General features: G+C 34.3%; 1 protein-coding gene and 1 pseudogene across 1 annotated transcript in view; one reads left to right on the forward strand and one right to left on the reverse strand.

Moving 5' to 3' along the window:
* The first annotated feature begins 565 nt into the window (after positions 1–565).
* Positions 566–1,245, forward strand: LOC140531956 (small ribosomal subunit protein eS4-like; annotated as a pseudogene).
* Positions 1,246–7,963: 6,718 nt separating this feature from the next.
* SLC2A13 (solute carrier family 2 member 13) overlaps positions 7,964–19,754 on the reverse strand; it is a 227,900-nt gene continuing 216,109 nt past the window's right edge. Inside the window, exon 10 of the mRNA XM_072654311.1 lies at positions 7,964–8,283. Within this exon, the coding sequence (XP_072510412.1) occupies positions 8,057–8,283 (227 nt within the window). The 3' untranslated portion in view covers positions 7,964–8,056. The remainder of the gene's footprint in view (positions 8,284–19,754) is intronic.

The raw sequence follows: 19,754 nt of genomic DNA on the forward strand, positions 1-19,754 counted from the left end.
GTTTCATTTTGGAACTGGCATTTGGTGAGAAGTGGAGTTAAGCCTTGGATGTAGAGCTTGGGGCCTTCTTTTCCCATTACATAACAGAAATCAGAAGTTTAGAATGAACCTGAAAATTATCTTCCCTGAGCTCACAATATTTAAAAGAATAGAGATATACTTCTATCCTGGTAACTCCCTCTCTTTGAAAGATCAAAATGGGCAGCCTCTGGCCTCAACCTCCTACTACCCCTCCTGACAGGAATCAAGGTCTCCCTTGGAGAAGGGTGAGAAGTAGGAATCTAGAACTATCTGTGACCTATATCTAGGCAGACCCATGTGAACATACATAAGCTATGGGTTTCAAAAAAAACAATCTTCTCATACATATCATCCTATATCAGGAGACCAACTGCTGTGAAAATGAATTGCACTTCAGTAAATTAGCATCCAAGAACAGGCATATACACATACATATACATGTGTGTATCTATGTGTGTACATGTATCTATGTGTGTACAAACATACACATATGTGTATAAATGTGTGTATATGTAGATATGTCTGTATATCCATGTGTCCCCACAACCTGAGGGAATGTCTCCTGCTCATCATTTTCCTGAGAAACAGACTCAAGTATGTCCTGACTGGAGATGAAGTAAAGAAGATCTGTATGCAACAATTCACCAAGACTGATGGCAAGGCCTGCACTGATATTACATAACCTGCTGGCTTTATGGATATCATTAACATTGAGAAGATTGGTGAACATTTCCATATGATTAATGACATAAAGGGATGCTTTGCCATTCTTATTAATTCTGAGGAGGCTAAATATAAATTGTGCAAAGTGAGAAAAATCTTTATGGGTCCAAAAAGTATTCCCCACCTGGTAACCCATGATGCCCGTACTATCCATTACCCAGATCTTTTCATCAAAGTGAATGATACAGTTCAGATTGATTTAGAAGCTGGCAGGATTTTATCAAGTTTGGTACTGGTAACCTATGTATGGTGTACAGCAGAGCTAACTTGGGTCGAATTGGTGTGATCACAAACAGGGAGAAACATGCTGGCTCTTTTGATGTTGTCCACATAAAAGATGCCAATGGCAATAGTTTTGCCATCAGGTTCTCAAATATTTTTGTTATTGGCAAAGGCACCAGGTACTGGTCTTGGATCCATCTTCCCCGAGGAAAGAGTATCCACCTTACAATTGCTGAAGAAACAAGAGATTGGCAACTGATCACAGCAGCAGCTAAATGATTACAGATAAGAATTTGTGGGGTTTCAAACAAATTGAGATGTTACAATTTTTAACAAAAAAAATGTGATTACCTTCCAAAAATGACTTACACAAAATAAGAAATAGGTAGTTTAAACAACTCGGTCTTATAAAGTGAAATTGAACAAGCCATAAATGCCTTTCTCTTCTTTCCTTGGATTAGGTGCTGTGGGTATGAATGTTGCATAAAATGTTAGAAGATGTATCATATTGGTTTTGCTTTTTTTTCTTTGTTACATGGAAGGTTCACTTATTGGAAGATTGGGAGAGGACATGTCCCAAACTGGCTGATGTGAAACAAAAGATACAAACAAAAATTCAAGAAAAAAAAACAACTTTGAGTGAATAAGTAATTTTGACCGTTAAAAATATCCAAATCAGCTACAAAGGACATGTGAAGAAGTTATTTGCATCAGAGAAAGAGCCAGTAAATAGAAATATGTACAAAATGATTTTCCATATTTGTACCTATAGATACACACACATGCATATTTGTACATAATGACAGCCATCTTTAGGGCAGGGTAGAGGGAAGGAAGAAAAAAGACATTTATGTGATATCTTTATTACATATTTCATAGGAATAGCAAGTTACACATAATAGATTTGTAGTTTCATGTGCAATCATCTTTTTTAAAATTATACTGTTATGGAAATTCTTGTTTTATTCCATAAATTAAAAATAAAATTTTAAAATGTGCATTATATACATATTCCCCCCCAAGAGAAGCAGTTGTAAAACATTTGCCACCAAACCTCTGTATATAAGTGTTTATGTACATATACACAATATATAAATATACACACAAAAGAAATATGAAGCATTTTAATTTCACATAAGTATAGAGAACAAGATTTGCATGTCATAAAAGATTGACTGTGAATATGTTACCAGGTCTTGAACATTCTCCAACTTCTTAGATGGACAATACCTGAAAAGAATGTAAGAAAGCAGAAGATACCAAAACTGTAATGAACAATTTAAACTTTTATTTCTTTTATTCATAATTCCGGCACTGACACTTTTTAAAAAATTAAATTTTGTGTAAAGATTTAACTTCAACAAAATATCACAACACAAGTTTATATCACTTAGATTCCTTGATATATATATATGTATATATGTATATACATATATATAATATAATATAGGCTTCAATGAATGTAAAGAAATATATACTACTATTGAAAGATATTCTGAATATGAAGTCTAACAATACATTAGATTTCCTATGACATGGTAGTGTTCAATGGTAGAGCATGCATTTGGGAGTTAAAATATTTCTTGAAGTATCTTAAGAATAGCACAAAACTATTTTTGATTGATTTTAAATGAATGTTACAGACTGAATATAAATCTGAGCAATTGTTACATCAAAAGATATTGTAACAATAAGAGCAATTATCAAAAAATTCCTAGGAAAACAGTTTGGACATTTATAATTTCAATTTATCTTCTCTTTTCATTTTAAATGTCAACTTTCTTCATTCTTTTCTGCAAGAAGACATGATAAAATAATGAAACGTTGGTTTTCTATTTTAAGAACATCATATACTATAGATATTGCACTCTGCATCAATATCCATATTTATGAAATCACAGATCCATCAAAATATTAAAGTAAATCATGGTAATTACTGTATTTCTACTACTCTTACTTATACTGATATGACAATAACTATCTAAAACCAAAGCGTGAAAAAATAAAACCAAGAAAGCAAACCACATTGAAAATTATACAAGTCAAGTTATTCAAGTCAAATAGATTATGTATTCAATCAAAGTAAAAGAATTGTAGCAACTATTTGGATAAAATACTCTCATATAATTTTGATCATTAACACTGATACGAAATACCACAGCGATCATTATTGGCACATATAGTCAGCACTGGCTTTATATTTAATAAAGACAAGTTCTTCACTTTTTACACATTTTACTCTTTTGGAAGACAGTAACAAGAGAATGCTAGCATCAAAGATGAGCTTATTTTGTTGGCACTCAAAAGACTGTCACAACCTAAATTATATTATAAATTAATCTTGACATTAGGATAAAAAAGGCTATGAAGCTTGATTTTTAAAAGATCAGTATATCTGCTCAGAAAACAAAGCTTTGGAATTAATTCAGAGAACAATTTGGAATCATTTTTAAAGGCAGCAGCTACATTTAAACTCTGTTAGCTGCAAGTACACTTTCCATTAAATATTTTGCCCTCCTACTGTTACATACTTATGGGTTATACACAAAACTCTTTTCAACAATTAGCACAAATTGAGATTTGATTAGAAATTTGTTACAACAGTCTTTTTTAGTACTAGGTACATCTTGATATACATTTTACAAATTGAAAAATCATAAAATGTGGGCTGATGGGAGAAAAGCTTCACAATTTTATCCCATAATATGTCATATTTTAAACACTCTAAATGTCACAAGATGTATCATACGGGTTTTGCTACAAAATTGATAACAACATTCAGAAATTAACACATACATTATGAATAAATGTTTCCATTTCTCAAATTGTGTATTGAGTATATTTTGCAGAGCATTTATTATTTTTAACACTGTGAGTTTTAAAAATGAAGTTTTATAATTTTCTAAACTTATGTGCAATTATTTCTTTTTCCTTGATAACAATTTCCCTACATAATAGATCTTAAATGGTGATAAAATAATTTATGACTTTTTCCTTCAATTTATCTTTTTTTCTTATAATTTAAAAGGAACTGCTGTATCAAATACACTCATATAAAGTTCATTGCGTGAAATAAAGTTACAGAGAAATATTTAGTGGTGCATAGAGTTTACAAATTATCTCCTAGGAAAAAGATACAAAAACACTTGATGAATACATTTCTAGCTAATTTTGAGGAGACCATCTATAGAACAAAATATACTGTCTCCTGAATGATTATTAAAGAAGTAATTATGATTTTAAACAAATAATATAGATGTCAGAAGCAAAAATTGAAATATCGTTATATTCTAATCTAATAATTGTATTAAAATATATCCAATGTTATATCTTTTCTAATTAGTTTTAAAGCAGCTAAATTTGAAATAAGTACTTTCAAAGTAGCAAAATTTGAAGTAGCAGGGATTTTATCTTTTCTTGAACTGAAGCACAATGCACCTGAATTAAATATACATCATTAGAAAGAAATCTGTGTTTTCTTCCAAAAAATTTACTAAAATGATTTTGTGCTTAGATATTTTTAATATAATAAATCAAAAATTTATTATATGAAAACACGCTACCAACATTATTTGTGGCATTTTTACATGGAATGCTCTCAACTATATACTGTTAGTCATTTTTTTAGAACTAAAAAAGCATGATAATTAAAAATTCTGTAAAATATAAACTTAATTTTCTTCGTATACTACAAATCTTCACTGAATCAAAAAGCAAAAGTCTAATTTTGTAAGAATCACTTTTCAGGTATTTATTATATTTTGAAGTTAAAAATAATTCTCTTATTGTGCCTTGGTCTAGTATCTAAAAATACATGGAATAACCTCTTTACCTTTATATAAACTGGAAAAAAAAAGGAAGACTTAAGTACAACACCAGAAGGGGATGGGGATGGAAGTAGAGGGATAGTAGCAAAGAAGAAATTAATTTGTTGATTTCAGCAACCACCTTTTCATCTATCTATATCTATAGACAGGTAGGTAGGTAGGTAGGTATGTAGGTAGGTAGGTAGGTAGATAGATAGATAGATAGATAGATAGATAGATAGATAGATAGATAGATAGATAGATAGACAGACAGACAGACAGACAGACAGACAGACAGACAGACAGACAGACAGACAGATAGATAGATAGATAGATAGATAGATAGATAGATAGACAGATAGAGATAAGTGGGAATTCTCAAACATACATTTCTTTGGGGAAAAGAGACAAATCAATTTGTGTAATGAAATAACTGAAAATGCAGCAAAACCAAATGCAAATAATTAAGACCATATATAGAGAATATATGGGAAAATTGAAGTGGTTATTTAGATATATCAGGAAATACTGGGAGAAAAAATAGTGAAGAAAATGGGTCAAATGCTTTTTATGTTTTCTACATAAGATAAATTTGCTGAATAACTATAGGTTTTCAACAGAGTATAACATCAGAATTGCCCAATTTCTACTTTATCAATGTAGACAGAGGGTAAAAAAGACAAAAGAAGGCAAAATTTTCCATTAAATTACATTTTTTTCTGAAAAGAAAAAAAAAACACAAATGTCATTATGACCACTGAAACAAATGTTCACACGAGAGTATCACAATGAGAGTAAGATACTAATTACTTTTATCATACAAAATGATGCCATCATATATATATATATATATATTCAGATTCAGGACCTTAATCTACATATAAACTAGCTTAGAGAATGGACTTAATTGGCCAGATCCTCATTATAAATAACTATGAAGAAAACTTGCAAAATATAGACGACAGAAATGTATCCTATAGGTGAATATAAACCAGTTTTATGAATAAAAATCGCACTGTATTTATACTGATCTACTAGCTGTTCTCCAAATATCAAATAGTATCTCACATTTCCTACTTTTGTACACAAATGGTACTCTATTCCCTTTCTATTTCTTCCTCATATAATAACTTCTTTCAAGGTGCAGTTCAAGTCCTGCCAAAAGTGTTTCTGGACTTTTTCTTCTCCCCATGACCCAGTTTTTGCCAATCCTTCAATCTTGAATTTTTTTTTTGCATTTACCTACTTTTATCCAATACTAAAATGCAAACTCCTTCATAGCAGGGACAATTTTATACCTGTCTTTGTATCTCCAGTGCCTAGCATAGTACCTTGCACATAATAAACATTTGACAAATATTTACTGAATTGAACCGAATTATTTCCAAAACATACTTTTGTTTATATTTTCTAAAAATGCATCAGTACTTTGTAAGCATAACTAGCTCCTAAGGAGTTGCAAATCCATTGTAATTGGAGATGCAGTTGCATTCATACACATTGTGCTGACTCTGACATAACTACAAAAATAAGAGATCAGGCATAAATGAACAAATCTAGGAGCAAATAAACATAATTGTCAGACCTTTACTTCTAGGTGACATTTATCCATTGTGTGTTTAAATGTTAAATTATCTCTTTTAAGGTGAATATTGAACAGCAAGCTAATGTTCTATCTTAAGTAAAGCATAAAACAAAACAAAACAAAAAAAGAAAACCTCCATCTTGTGGAGCTGCCACAAACTAACAAGGAAAAGATACAATTATGAAAGTAATTATATGGTGTCATCTCAACTGGAATTTTTCTCATTTCTTTAATGCACTCAACATTGGCCCCATTCATGTGCTACTTCAGTTAGGTAAACATTATCCAGGTTTTTCAGGTTGTTCATTTGTACTTGCAGTATTTTAAAAGTATAACTTCCCAAATTATAAAGGTTAAAATATGAAGAGAAGAAATTAACATTATTTGAAGACATTAAAACAAATATATTTTAAAATTATATTGTTGCACATATCTCATCCATTAACTTATGCAATAACCAATAACTCATGTTTTTAGATTGGGAAAGGAAAAGTCTTAAGTCAAGCATAAAAATAAAAATCTGTTTTCTTAATTTAGCATGAGAAAAATGTGGAAGATATGCAAACCAAAAAATTATATTCCTTAAGAGTAAAAAAAGAGAAGTGATTAGTGGTAAAATTTCACCAATCCAACTAGGTGGCAATATACTTTCTGGGTCAGTATAATAAGTCAAGAGGGAGAAAATCCATTTTTAAGAAAATATATATCACTAAAAACCCACTTGTTTGTTATCACTAACTTTTTTGTTATTGTTTCAAAAGTCATCATTTTGATTAAATTAATAGGGAGAAGATCTTAAAGGAGCTATTTGCACAATGTTAATAAAAGTGAAACAAACAGAGCATGAATATAAATAAGTCAGAGGTGATTATTAATTGGTATTTTGGCAACCATAAAAAGTATTTCCTGAAATAGTTGGTGATCTGATGTTATTTTCTGTTTGCTATTGAGTTCCTAAAGTACTATTTAATTAGACAATCCAGTCAAAACCCTTTCAATCTTATGCTGATAAACAAAATACATTCATCAAACTGTATTAGCTTATGTGTGCCAATTGAAGAAAGCAAATTTATCATCAGAAGATTCTAAATGCAGAGTCAATCTATTGCCTCTTCTCTTAAAACCTGATTTGGCCTCAAAGAGAAATTCTGCTAAATTATAATGGTGAGAAGTAGATCTGTTTCCTTCTTATAGAAGGGACTTTTTGTACTTTGACATAATTTTAAATAATCTTTGTTAATTAATGGACATCAATAGGTAAATTATGGTTGATCAAACTGATTTCAGATATGGCATTTGGGGGGAGTAACAACCCATATGTAGCAGCCAAAATCTTTTCAGGTAGAAGTAAATCACATTTTAATGTTTTAGATTACTTTCTGTTTACTATGTCACAAATATTATGTTAGTCAGGAAATAAGCATGTCAGAGGACTAAATGCAATTTAGACTAATCAGAGACTACCTAATTTTGGTCAAGAATTGGTAGATTTAGATATCTGTGAATCAATTTTCTTATTTCTGTTCCTCAATAAAATTTATTTCATATTTTCCAATAATTTTAGAATTATGAAGGTATTTAAAACTAGATTGTAAAAAGGAGAACCAGACCAGATATAGGACAGTAAGATCACAAAAAGCTATTATATTTCCCTCAGAAGATTTTTTTTTTAGTGTTTATACAGATCAGCAGCTGAAACTTATTCAACATCAGAAGCATCATTGTCAGAAAGATGATAATTGCTTCCCTTCACACGAATATATTCTATATATCTCCCTTCATCATAATCCAAAGTACCACATGTACATAATTTGTTGTCAAATAATGATTCAATTTCCTCTAGTTTTCTCCCTTTGGTCTCAGGAAGACACCCATAGATGAAAATGAGTCCCAAACCAGCAAATCCAGCATAGAGAAAGAAGGCTCCTGCAATTGAAAACAATACATATAGTCATGAATTAAACTCTTCGTTCTAAGAAACAGCCAGATTTTTATGGCCATTTTTGAGTAGAAAAGGATAGTGTTGTTACTTATCAGCACCTAATAAAGTTCTTTTACATGTGATAGTGAATAAACAGGGGTTGAATAAATGAGAGATTGACAGAGAGAGGTAGAAAGAAGAAATTTACCTCAGGTCTAGGACTCTTGTTGTGGAACCAAAAATTGGGTTTACTCTGATTCACTCTGGATTATCCTAGTGCTATGAATGCCTAAATTGTCTCCATATTCCTTCCGTGAAGCTATTATGAAGACAACTATATGCTAAGCCTAGCTAATAATATTTTATAGCAGTGGTTCATCTCTTCAATTGTAGATCTTGATTGTGTATAACTCAAAGCCCATCCACAATGATAAAAACAAAGGCAAAAAACCCCCCAGAACGCTAAGTTGTGACTCAATACAGTTATGTTATTTTAGGTTATCTTTAATTCCACTTTATTACTATATTTATTATTTAACCAGGTACCCTCGTGTTACAGTTTTCAGGTGCCCTAAAAACAGTAGCAAATTGAGATCTCTGTAAGTGAATTTAACTGAGATTAAAGGAAGTTTATACCTGCATTTCTATATATACTATGAATTAAGTTCATCTTGGAAAAAAATTGGTATTAATGTTGTGAGTTGCCAAAGTCAACATAAGAGATCAAGTTACATCTGAATGTAACATGTTGGACCATTTTAAAGGAAAGCAACAGTCAACTCAAATAATTAAGTTAATATAGAATTATATGATTTAGAATTAGAGGAGACCTTAGATATAGATTAATCTGATATTATCATTTTACAAGAGAGGACAGATATACAGAGAAACTGAAGGATTTGCTCAGTATCACAAAGTACATGATAGAACTATGTCATTTTACCAAGACTAATGAGCTAAGTCAAACATGTTATATATGCAGACACAGCTTACCCTCAACTCTTTCCATATTGAGATTTCTCACAAAAATTTTGTTAAGTCATTTCAGTCATGCCCAACTTTTCATGATCCTATTTGGAGTTTTCTTAGCAAAAATATTGGAATGATTTGCTATTTCCTTCTCCAGCTCATTTTTACAAGGCAAACAAGGTTAAGTGATTTGCCCAAGGTCATGAAGGTGGTAAGTGTGTGAGGCTATATTTGAACTCAGGTCTTCCTGTCTCCAGGCCCACCCTAGCTGCCCAACAGTACAATAAATCTCCATAAAAACCCAACCCCAATGTCTCATTATAACTCAAAGGTGACCTTGATTTCACAATACCTATAGTAAGAAGTATGACTTCTGGTGTATTCTACCAAGATGGGAAGGCTTCAAGCAAGATGATGAACACTATTTTCTGAGGATCAAGACTATCTGAGTATAGGGAGGTATAGAATGTTAGGCAACAGGTGTTGAACTGCTAAGATTTGGGGACTGAAAACAAATGAAAATGCAAGAGTTTTTAATTCTGTTCAGTCTCATTCCATTTTGTAGTTGAGATAGAAGAATGTCAGGAAAATGATGTGTGTGGGCGTGTGTGTGTATATGTGTGTTTGTGTGTGTACATGTGCATGCATGTATGTAGAAAATCATATAGTTCTAAAATTGTATAACTTACATAACTATATATATTATATAATTAAATTGCTGGTATTTTTAAAGTGCAATCTTTGGATAACAGTGAGTTGCTGTATTTTGGGAAGAACTGAAAAGCATCTGTGTTGATATTCTTTTTAAAAGTTAAACTTTAACAATTAAAGAAGATGTACTGAATGGAATAAATTCTACTTAGAAAAGTGAATTTGGTAGAGTGAGATTCATAAGGGCAACAAGAGATATAATTTCATATCATACTTAGGTGGTAATATACTACACCTTGAAGATAAACTGTGGCTTATGTATCAACATTTTTTCAGAGGAAGGAATAGGTAAATTGTATAAGGAGATCACTGCTGGCCAGATGGCTGCCTGAATGGGAGACAGATTACCTATTTCCCTAGAGTAGAGGAATAACCTGAGGAAGCCTTAAGCTGGCCAGAAAAGCCAGAATGGTGACCTTGTGAGCTCCATAGAGTTTCAGTAGGCAGCAAAGTAGCCAAGTGCAACGGTGCATCATTGTCTTGGTATGGCAGCCTTTAGACTTTAAATTACAGTGCTCAGATTAAGAGTGCACAATTGCAAGAGGCTCTGAGGCCCTAAACATTCTGTTCTGAAATAGAAGAAAGTGTCTTGAATATTCAGTGCTCTGCATCTCAAAGATTTGTGGAGAGCCTACCCTGGAAGGCAGAGATTAGGACAAGAATTCAGGAGATATAAAATGAGACAAATAGTCTTCTCTCCTGTCCATCTAAAAGCATGAAATGTGGTATATCCTATTACTGGCAAAAAACCTCTCCTCTGGAACCTGAGATAGAGAGAGAAGTAAATTAAGTCACAAATCAATATAAAAACTAACAACAGACCAAATGATCCTCCAAAAGGAGAAAATAACTGCAATGATGGTATGCAGAGACTCAGAGAAAAAATGGCTTTTCCACAAGATTACATGAATTCCTAGAAGAAATGAAGCAAGAAATGAAAAAGGAAATGAAAGCTCCTGAGGAAAGAACTAGAAGGAGAATAAGTAGCTTAGAAGAGAAAGTTATAAACCTTATTCAAGAAATGAACTCCCTGAAAACTAGATGAAGCAGACAAAAAACTCCATGAGACAGAAATAATAGAAGAGAATAAAAAAAATTTTAAAACAAATTTAAGATATGTGATGTCATAAGAAACTGACATAGAAAACAGGTCAAGTAGAGCTAATTTAAGAATTACTTGGCTCAGAGAGAGTGAAGCCAAGATGGCAGAGTAAGGCAGTAAGTTTCCTGAGCTCACCCAAATTCATCTTGAAATAGCTGTAAAATAACTGCATAACATGTAACTATGAAATAAAGTAAGAAAAATGAATTCTGGATCAGCAGAACCAACAGAAGACAAGGGTGAAACAGTTTTCCAGATTGACAGCTTAAAAGGTCAGCAAAAAATAAAAGGTTTGTTTCATTGGAGTAAAAGGAGAGCAAAGTCTTGTGCTGAGGGCATCTAGGCAAGCCAGCAACAGACTGTACCTCAGCAACGAGCAGTGAGACCCCCAGCCCTGGTACAGGCCAACACAGAGACATTATGCCCCTAGATCAGGCAGGTAGTGGAGGCCTGTGGTCTGGTACAAGAAACTTGTCAGTGGTCTATCCACCCCAGGACTAGAGTCCAGTTTTAACATGAAGTTAAAAGTAACAAAATAGGCTGGAAAATGAGAGGGAAAAAAGAACCTGGCCATAGAAAGTTACTACGGTGACAGGATAGATCAAAACACAAACTCAGAAGACAATACTGTCAAAATGGCTACATACAAAGCCTCAAAAAAAAAATGAGATTGTTCTCAAACCCAAAAATAACTCCTGGAAGAGCTCAAAAAGAATTTTGAAAATCAAATGAAAGGTAGAAAAATTGACAAAAGAAATGAGAGTGATGTAAGAAAATCAGGAAATAAAAGAGTCAATAACTTGATAAAGGAAGCACAAAAAATTGAAAAAGGTGTACAAAAATTCACTGAAGAAAACAAGTCTTAAAAATTAGAACTGGCCAAGCACAAAAGGAGGTACAACAGTTCACTGAAGAAAATAATTCCTTAAAAAACAGAATAGGCAAATGAAAGCTAATGATGCCATGAGACATCAAGAAATAATAAACCAAAACCAAAAGAATAAAAATAAGAATAAAATATGAAAGATGTCATTTTAAAAATTACTGACCTAAAAAGAGTTTGAAAACTTCCATGAATATTATAACCAAATTCTAGAACTCCCAGATCAAGGAGAAAATATTTCAAGGAGTCAGAAAGAAACAATTCAAATATCATGGAATTATTAGGCAGGATAACACAAGATTTGGTATCTTCTATATTAAAGTACCAGAGGGCTTGGAATATGATATTCCAGAGGGCAAAATAGTTACAATTACAACCAAGAATCACCTGCCCAGTAAAACTGAAAATAATTCTTCATGTGGAAAAATGTATGAAATAGTGAACTTTCAGTCATTTCTGAGGAAAAGATCATTTACATTCCTACATAGGAGTATGATACTTGTAAGTCCTAAGAACTTTGTCACTATTAGGGTAGTTACAAGGAGTATACACAGACAGAAGACATAGATATAAGTTGACTTTTGTGAGATAGTATTAAAAAATTAAGGGAAGAGAAAGAGAATTCAACTGGGAAAAGGGGAAGGGAGAGTAGAATCAGGTAAATTATCCCATATGAAGAGGCACCAAAGACCTCTTACAGTGAAGGGAAAACATAGGGGTGGAGCAGCAGACAATGTGTCAATCTTTAGAACTTGGAATTAGCTCAGAGATGGAATAACATACATATATACTTGGATATAGACACTGAGGCTGGGCAATGAGAAAATAAAATTATTACTCTTTGCAGACAACGTGATAGTATACTTGGAGACTCCTAGAGAACAAACTGAAAAATTAGTTGTAATAATGAACAACTTTAGCAAAGTTGTAGGGTATAAAATAAACCCACATAAATTATCCACCTTTCAATAGATTACCACAAAGTCCAGCAACAGGAGAAATTGCTTTTAAAATAACTAAAGACAATATAAAATACTTGAGAGTCTACTTGCCAAAACAAACCCAGAAACAATATGAACACAATTTCAAAACACTTTTGGCCTAAAGTCAGATCTAAACAACTGGAAAAATATCAATTGCACATGGGTAGGTTGAGCCAGCATAATAAAAATTATATGTCTACCTAAATTAATTTACTTATTTAGTGCCACATGAATCAAACTACCAAAATCATTTTATAGAGCTCAAAAAATATAATAAAATTCATCTGGAAGAGCAAAAAAGTCAAGAATGTTCAGGAAATTAATGAAAAAAATGTGAAGAAAGCAATCTATTAGGGGCATAGAAATAGAGGGGTGGATCAGTGGCATAGATTAGGTACATAACACACAGTAGCAAGTGACCATAATAATCTAGTGTTTTATATATCCAAAGGCCCAAACTTTGGGGACAAGAACTTAGTATTTGACAAAAACTGCTGGGAAAACAGGATGACAGTATGGCAGAAATTTGCTATAGACTAACATCTTCTAGCATATGGTAATTTAAGTTCAAAATGGGTACATACTTTAGATACAAAGGGGAATATATTAAACAAATTGAGGGAGCATGGAATAGTTTCCCTACTGGAGAATTTGTGATTAAATAAGAGATAGAGAACATTAGAAGATGTGAAGTGAATAATTTTTATTATATTAAGTTTATAATGTTTTGCAATAACAAAACCAATTCAAACAAGATTGGGAGGAAAGCAGAAAACTGGGGAAAATTGTTACATCTAGGCCTCATTTCTTTTTCTTTTTTTCTTTTCTTTGCCATTTCCTTTTCCAGCTCATTTTATTTTATTTTATTTTTTTATTTAACTTTTGACATTCATTTTCACAAAATTTTGGGTTCCAAATTTTCTCCCCTTTTGTCCCCTCCCCCCACCCCAAAACACCAAGCATTCTAATTCCGCCTATCACCAATCTGCTCTCTCTTCTATCATCCCTCTCTGCCCTTGTCTCCATCTTCTCTTTTGTCCTGTAGGGCCAAATAACTTTCTATACCCCTTTACCTGTATTTCTTATTTCCTAGTGGCAAGAACAGTACTCGAGAGTTGTTCCTAAAACTTTGAGTTCCAACTTCTCTTCGTCCCTCCCTCCCTACCCCTTCCCTTTGGAAGGCAAGCAATTCAATATGGGCCAAATCTGTGTAGTTTTGCAAATGACTTCCATAACAGTCATGCTGTCTAAGACTAACTATATTTCCCTCCATCCTATCCTGTCCCCCATTACTTCTATTCTCTCTTTTGATCCTGTCCCTCCCCATGAGTGTCGACCTCAAATTGCTCCCTCCTCCCCATACCCTCCTTTCCATCATCCCCCCCCCCCCCCGCTTATCCCCTTATTCCCCACTTTCCTGTATTGCAGGATAGGTTTTCATATCAAAATGAGTGTGCATTTTATTCCTTCCCTTAGTGGAATGTGATGAGAGTAAACTTCATGATTTTTTCTTACCTCCCCTCTTTATCCCTCCACTAATAAGTCTTTTGCTTGCCTCTTTTATGAGAGATAATTTCCCCCATTCCATTTCTCCTTTTCTCCTCCCAATATATTTCTCTCTCACTGCTTGATTTCATTTTTTTAAGATATGATCCCATCCTCTTCAATTCAGTCTGTGCACTCTGTCTCTATGTGTGTGTGCGTGTGCATGCGTGTGTGTGTAATCCCACCCAGTACCCAGATACTGAATAGTTTCAAGAGTTACAAATATTGTCTTTCCATGTAGGAATGTAAAGAGTTCAACTTTCGTAAGTCCCTTATGATTTCTCTTTGCTGTTTACCTTTTCATGCTTCTCTTCATTCTTGTGTTTGAAAGTCAAATTTTCTTTTCAGCTCTGGTCTTTTCATCAAGAATGCTTGAAAGTCCTCTATTTCACTGAAAGACCAATTTTTCCCCCGAAGTATTATACTCAGTTTTGCTGGGTAGGTGATTCTCGGTTTTAGTCCTAGTTCCTTTGACTTCTGGAATATCCTGTTTCACGCCCTTTGATCCCTTAATGTAGAAGCTGCTAGATCTTGTGTTATCCTGATTGTACTTCCACAATACTTGAATTTTTTCTTTCTAGCTGCTTGCAATATTTTCTCCTTGACCTGGGAACTCTGGAATTTAGCCACAATGTTCCTAGGAGTTTCTCTTTTGGGATCTCTTTCAGGTGGTGATCTGTGGATTCCTTGAATGCTTATTTTGCCCTCTGGTTCTAGAATCTCAGGGCAGTTTTCCTTGATAATTTCATGAAAGATGATATCTAGGCTCTTTTTTTGATCATGGCTTTCAGGTAGGCCCATAATTTTAAAATTGTCTCTCCTGGATCTATTTTCCAGGTCAGTTGTTTTTCCAATGAGATATTTCACATTATTTTCCATTTTTTCATTCTTTTGGTTTTGTTTTGTGATTTCTTGGTTTCTCATAAAGTCATTAACCTCCATCTGCTCCGTTCTAATTTTGAAATAACTATTTTCTTCAGTGAGCTTTTGAATCTCCTTTTCCATTTGGCTAATTCTGCTTTTGAAAGCATTCTTCTCCTCATTGGCTTTTTGAACCTCTTTTGCCAATTGAGTTAGCCTATTTTTCAAGGTGTTATTTTCTTCAGCATTTTTTTAGGTCTCCTTTAGCAGGGTGCTGACCTGCTGTTCATGCTTTACCTGCATGTCTCTCATTTCTCTTCCCAATTTTTCCTCCACCTCTCTAACTTGATTTTAAAAATCCTTTTTGAGCTCTTCCATGACCTGAGCTCATTGGGTGGGCTGGGATACAGAAGCCTTGACTTCTGTGTCTTTGCCTGATGGTTAGCATTGTTCTTCCTCATCAGAAAGGAAGGGAGGAAATACCTGTTCACCAAGAAAGTAACCTTCTATAGTCTTATTTTTTTCCCCTTTTCTGGGCATTTTCCCAGCCAATGACTTGACTTCTGAATATTCTCTTCACACCCACTTTGTCTCCAGATCTGCCCAGCCAGAGCTTGGGGTCTGAGATTCAAATGCTGCTTTCCAGCCTCAGGGCTTTGGGTGGTGGCAGGGCTGCTAATCAGTGTGAGATCAAGTTCAGGTGCTTGGGTGGGGGCAGGGCTGCCTCACGGGCTCTGTTCCCTCAGGGGGTTTATGCAGAGACCTTCAACAATGGATCCAGGCTCCTGCCTGCTTGGGGAGCCCCTGTCCACTGCTGCCCCTGCTGCTGCCTCCCGAGGGGGCCTGAGCCACCCGGACACCCCACTCCCCTGTTGGCCACCCAAAAAGACTCTCTCACTGACCCTTGTCACCTGTGAGTGGAGGGACCTGCGTTGCTGCTGGAGATTCCTTCCCTGAAGCCTGCTCAGATCCCCTCCTGTCGGTGCTGCACGGCCAAGGCAGGGCTGGGCTCAACTCTGGGTCTGCAGCATGAAGGATATTTTGCGAGAGGTTTTCAAGGCTCCCTGGAACAGAAATCTCATCTGCTCTGTTGTTCTGTGGCTTTTGCTGCTCTGGAATTTGTTGGGAGTTCTTCTTTACAGATATTTTGTGGGCTGTGGGTTCGGAGCTAGCATATGTGTGTCTTTCTACTCCACCATCTTGGCTCCGCCCCCCCCACCTCATTTCTTAACTATGTAGAGAAATGAATCAAATTTATAAAATTTCAAGTCATTCCACGATTGATAAATGGTCAAACAATATCAACAGAAAGTTTTTGAGATGAAGAAATAAAAATTATCTATAGTCATGTAAAAGAATGGTTAAGTCAGTCTTGATTAGAGCAAGGCAAATTAAAACAATTCTGAGGTACCACCTCACACCTATCAGATTGGCTAATAAGACAGGTAAGGAAAGTAACAAATGTTGAAGACAATGTGGGAAAGTTGGAACACTATTGCACTGTTAGTGGAATTATGAACTGTGAACCATTGTGAAGAGCAGTTTAGAACTACACAATAAAACTGTGTATACCCTTTGTTCCAGCAATAGCACTACTAGTTCCATATCCCAAAGAGATCATAAAAAAAGAAAAAGATTATATACATACAAAATATTTATACCAGCTATCTTTTTTATAGTGGCAAAGAATTGGAAATTGTTCAGTTGGAGAATGGCTGAAAAAGCAGTGGTATATGAATGTTGTGGTATAAGAAATGATGAGCAGTAGATTTTAGAAAAACCTGAAAAGGTTTATGTGAACAGATGCGGAGTGAAGTGAGGGGAACTAGGAGAACATTGTAGAGAGAAACAATATCATATGATGATCAACTATGTCAGACTTAGATCTTCTCAAAACTGCAATGATCCAAGATAACTCCAAAAGACTTGTGGTGAAAAATGCTGTCCACATCCAGAGAAAGAAATAATGGAGTCTGAATGCAGATATCTAGAAAACATAGTATTTTTGCTTTCTTTGTAAATTTTTTAATTTTTTTCATGTTTTTCCCTTTTGTTCTGTTTCTTCTTTCGTAAAATGACTAATTTGGAAATATATTTAACATGATTGCCATGTATAACCTATATCAGATTGCTTACTGTCTTGGTAAAGGAGGGAAGGAGGAAAAAACTTGGAAACTCAAAATCTTATAAAAATAAATTTTAAAAACTGTATTTCCAAATAATTGGAAAAATAAAATACTATTTGTACAAAAGAGAAAATAAGTGAAAGAGTGGAGATAATAGAGAGGGCAATCTGTTGGAAGAGAGATGGAATGAGATCACTTCAACAAGTAGATGCAAGGTCAAGCAAAATGCAATCTTTTGCTGTTTTGTTTTAGTATAATCAAGAAGTACAATGCCTCTATTTGAATGTGATTAAGGAGGATATTTCCCACTCATTGTTGGGCCCAGGGAAGATCTGTAGGAAGGTCTATCCCTTTTGTTAATGAGGTGCTGGTTCTCAAGGGATGTGATGCCCTCTGGCTCTAAAAAGTGTATAAAGATTTTGAGGGTTTGGGGCTTACTGACTGGAAGTGTTTGTTTAGTCAGATGAATATGGGCAGATGCTTTAAGAAGTCCTCTCCAGTTTTGAAAACCCAGATGCCAGTGCTTCCCTCTCTGGTAACTATGGTCAGATAGTTGGGGTCTAACCATCTGCTGAATTCAGGCAAAGGAAGCCATGTGTGTTGACTTTTAATTTCTCTGTATTTTCTTTGAAGTTTAGGGTGCTGACTCCCCTGAACTAGGTGAATGACATATGTGCTTGGTTAAAGGAATGATACATGTACTTGATTAAAGTGATTGTTAAGTCCTCAAAAGTTGCCTCTCCTTTTATGATTACAAAACTGAGAACCTGTGACAGCAGGCCCCCCTGTGTATTTTGGGGTGCTTACTGATGCAGTAAAGAAGTTAGCCTTGGTAAAGAGTAAAGTCACTTCATCATACAAAATGGATGAAGGAGGAAAAAGTGAGAGAGGCAATTGAATTATAGGAGATAAGGAATAGGGTAGAAGGAAGAGCTCACAGAGAATGCCCTCAATATTTTTCTGTGAAATATTTGGTTTTGGATTTAAATCTTTTTTTTAAATTTTATTTTTCATTTTTAACACAGTTTATAACAGATAAACAATTCAAACTTTTAGTCAGATGATACTTCTTTTTAAAGTATTTACAATATAGACCACAAAAGAATTTTTTTTAAACATTAACCAAATGAGACACAAATAATATTTATGTTGCTAACTTCACAAGCTCTTCACCTAATTGTCCCCACAGTATTGCTATGAATTTAAGGACCCTAACGTATTGTTGTTGGTCTAAAGTCCTATGCCTAATAGCTTAATTTTAGACTTAACCTTGGATGTTCCTCTACCAATAATCTATAATTTAATAGATCTGGTATTAAGCTTACAAACCTTTTGACTATAGGAAATTGCCACCAAGAGTAGAAACGTTGAAGGGATACAATATGTCCCCAACTTCATGTCAGTTCCAGGCAGGATTACTTTATCCACTTGCATTCAGTCAGGCTTAAGGTTTTCCAGGTGTCAGTGGGGAAATTGAATCAGGAGAATCCTACCTTAGCCCAGGCTGAACAGCCACTCTACCACCCTTCCCATGATATACATGTTCTAGTTCCTGATTAAATAGCAATCACAAAATCAAATTTACCATTAAAACTTTAACTTTAACATCAATGCTAAATTTTACCCGAGGTTACCTTTCTCTAGGAAATTTAGACTAAAATTCTTTTCCCCAGACTGAAGATGTCATTGATTTATTCTCAGTAATTAATTCAGTCAATTGTTTTATACTAATTGCTTTTACCTCACTTTGTAACATGTCCAATTTTTCCTCCTTATCACTCTCCTCCCCCTGCTTCCTAATACCTTGCATTTTGATTACTCCTTCCCTGAATGTACCCTCCCTTCTATCACACCCCACCCTTCCCTTATCCCCATCTTCCCTCTTTTCTTATAGGGCATACCCCATTTCCTGTATTTCTTATTTCCTGATTATATGCAATAAGAATTCTCAACATTTATTGCTAATACTGTGAATTCCAACTTCTTTCCCTCCCCAGCCCCACTGAGAAGGCTAGCAATTCAATGCAGACTAAATATGTGTCATTTTGCAAAAGACTTCCATAATAATCATGTTGTGTAATATTGCCCTGTCCTACTCTATCCCCTCTTATTTTCCCCCACACACAATTGACTTTTTCCCTTCTCAAAAGTGTTTATTTCTAGTGACTCCCTTCTCCCATTTGCCCTCCCTTCTAACATTCCCTTCATCCCACTTGTTGCCTCCTCTCCTACTTTCCTGTGGTGTGATTTATATTTTCATATCAAATTTAGTGAGCATGTTATTCCCCTTTTCAGC

The sequence above is a fragment of the Notamacropus eugenii genome, chromosome 3 (assembly GCF_028372415.1).
Source record: "Notamacropus eugenii isolate mMacEug1 chromosome 3, mMacEug1.pri_v2, whole genome shotgun sequence".
Taxonomy (NCBI): domain Eukaryota; kingdom Metazoa; phylum Chordata; class Mammalia; order Diprotodontia; family Macropodidae; genus Notamacropus; species Notamacropus eugenii.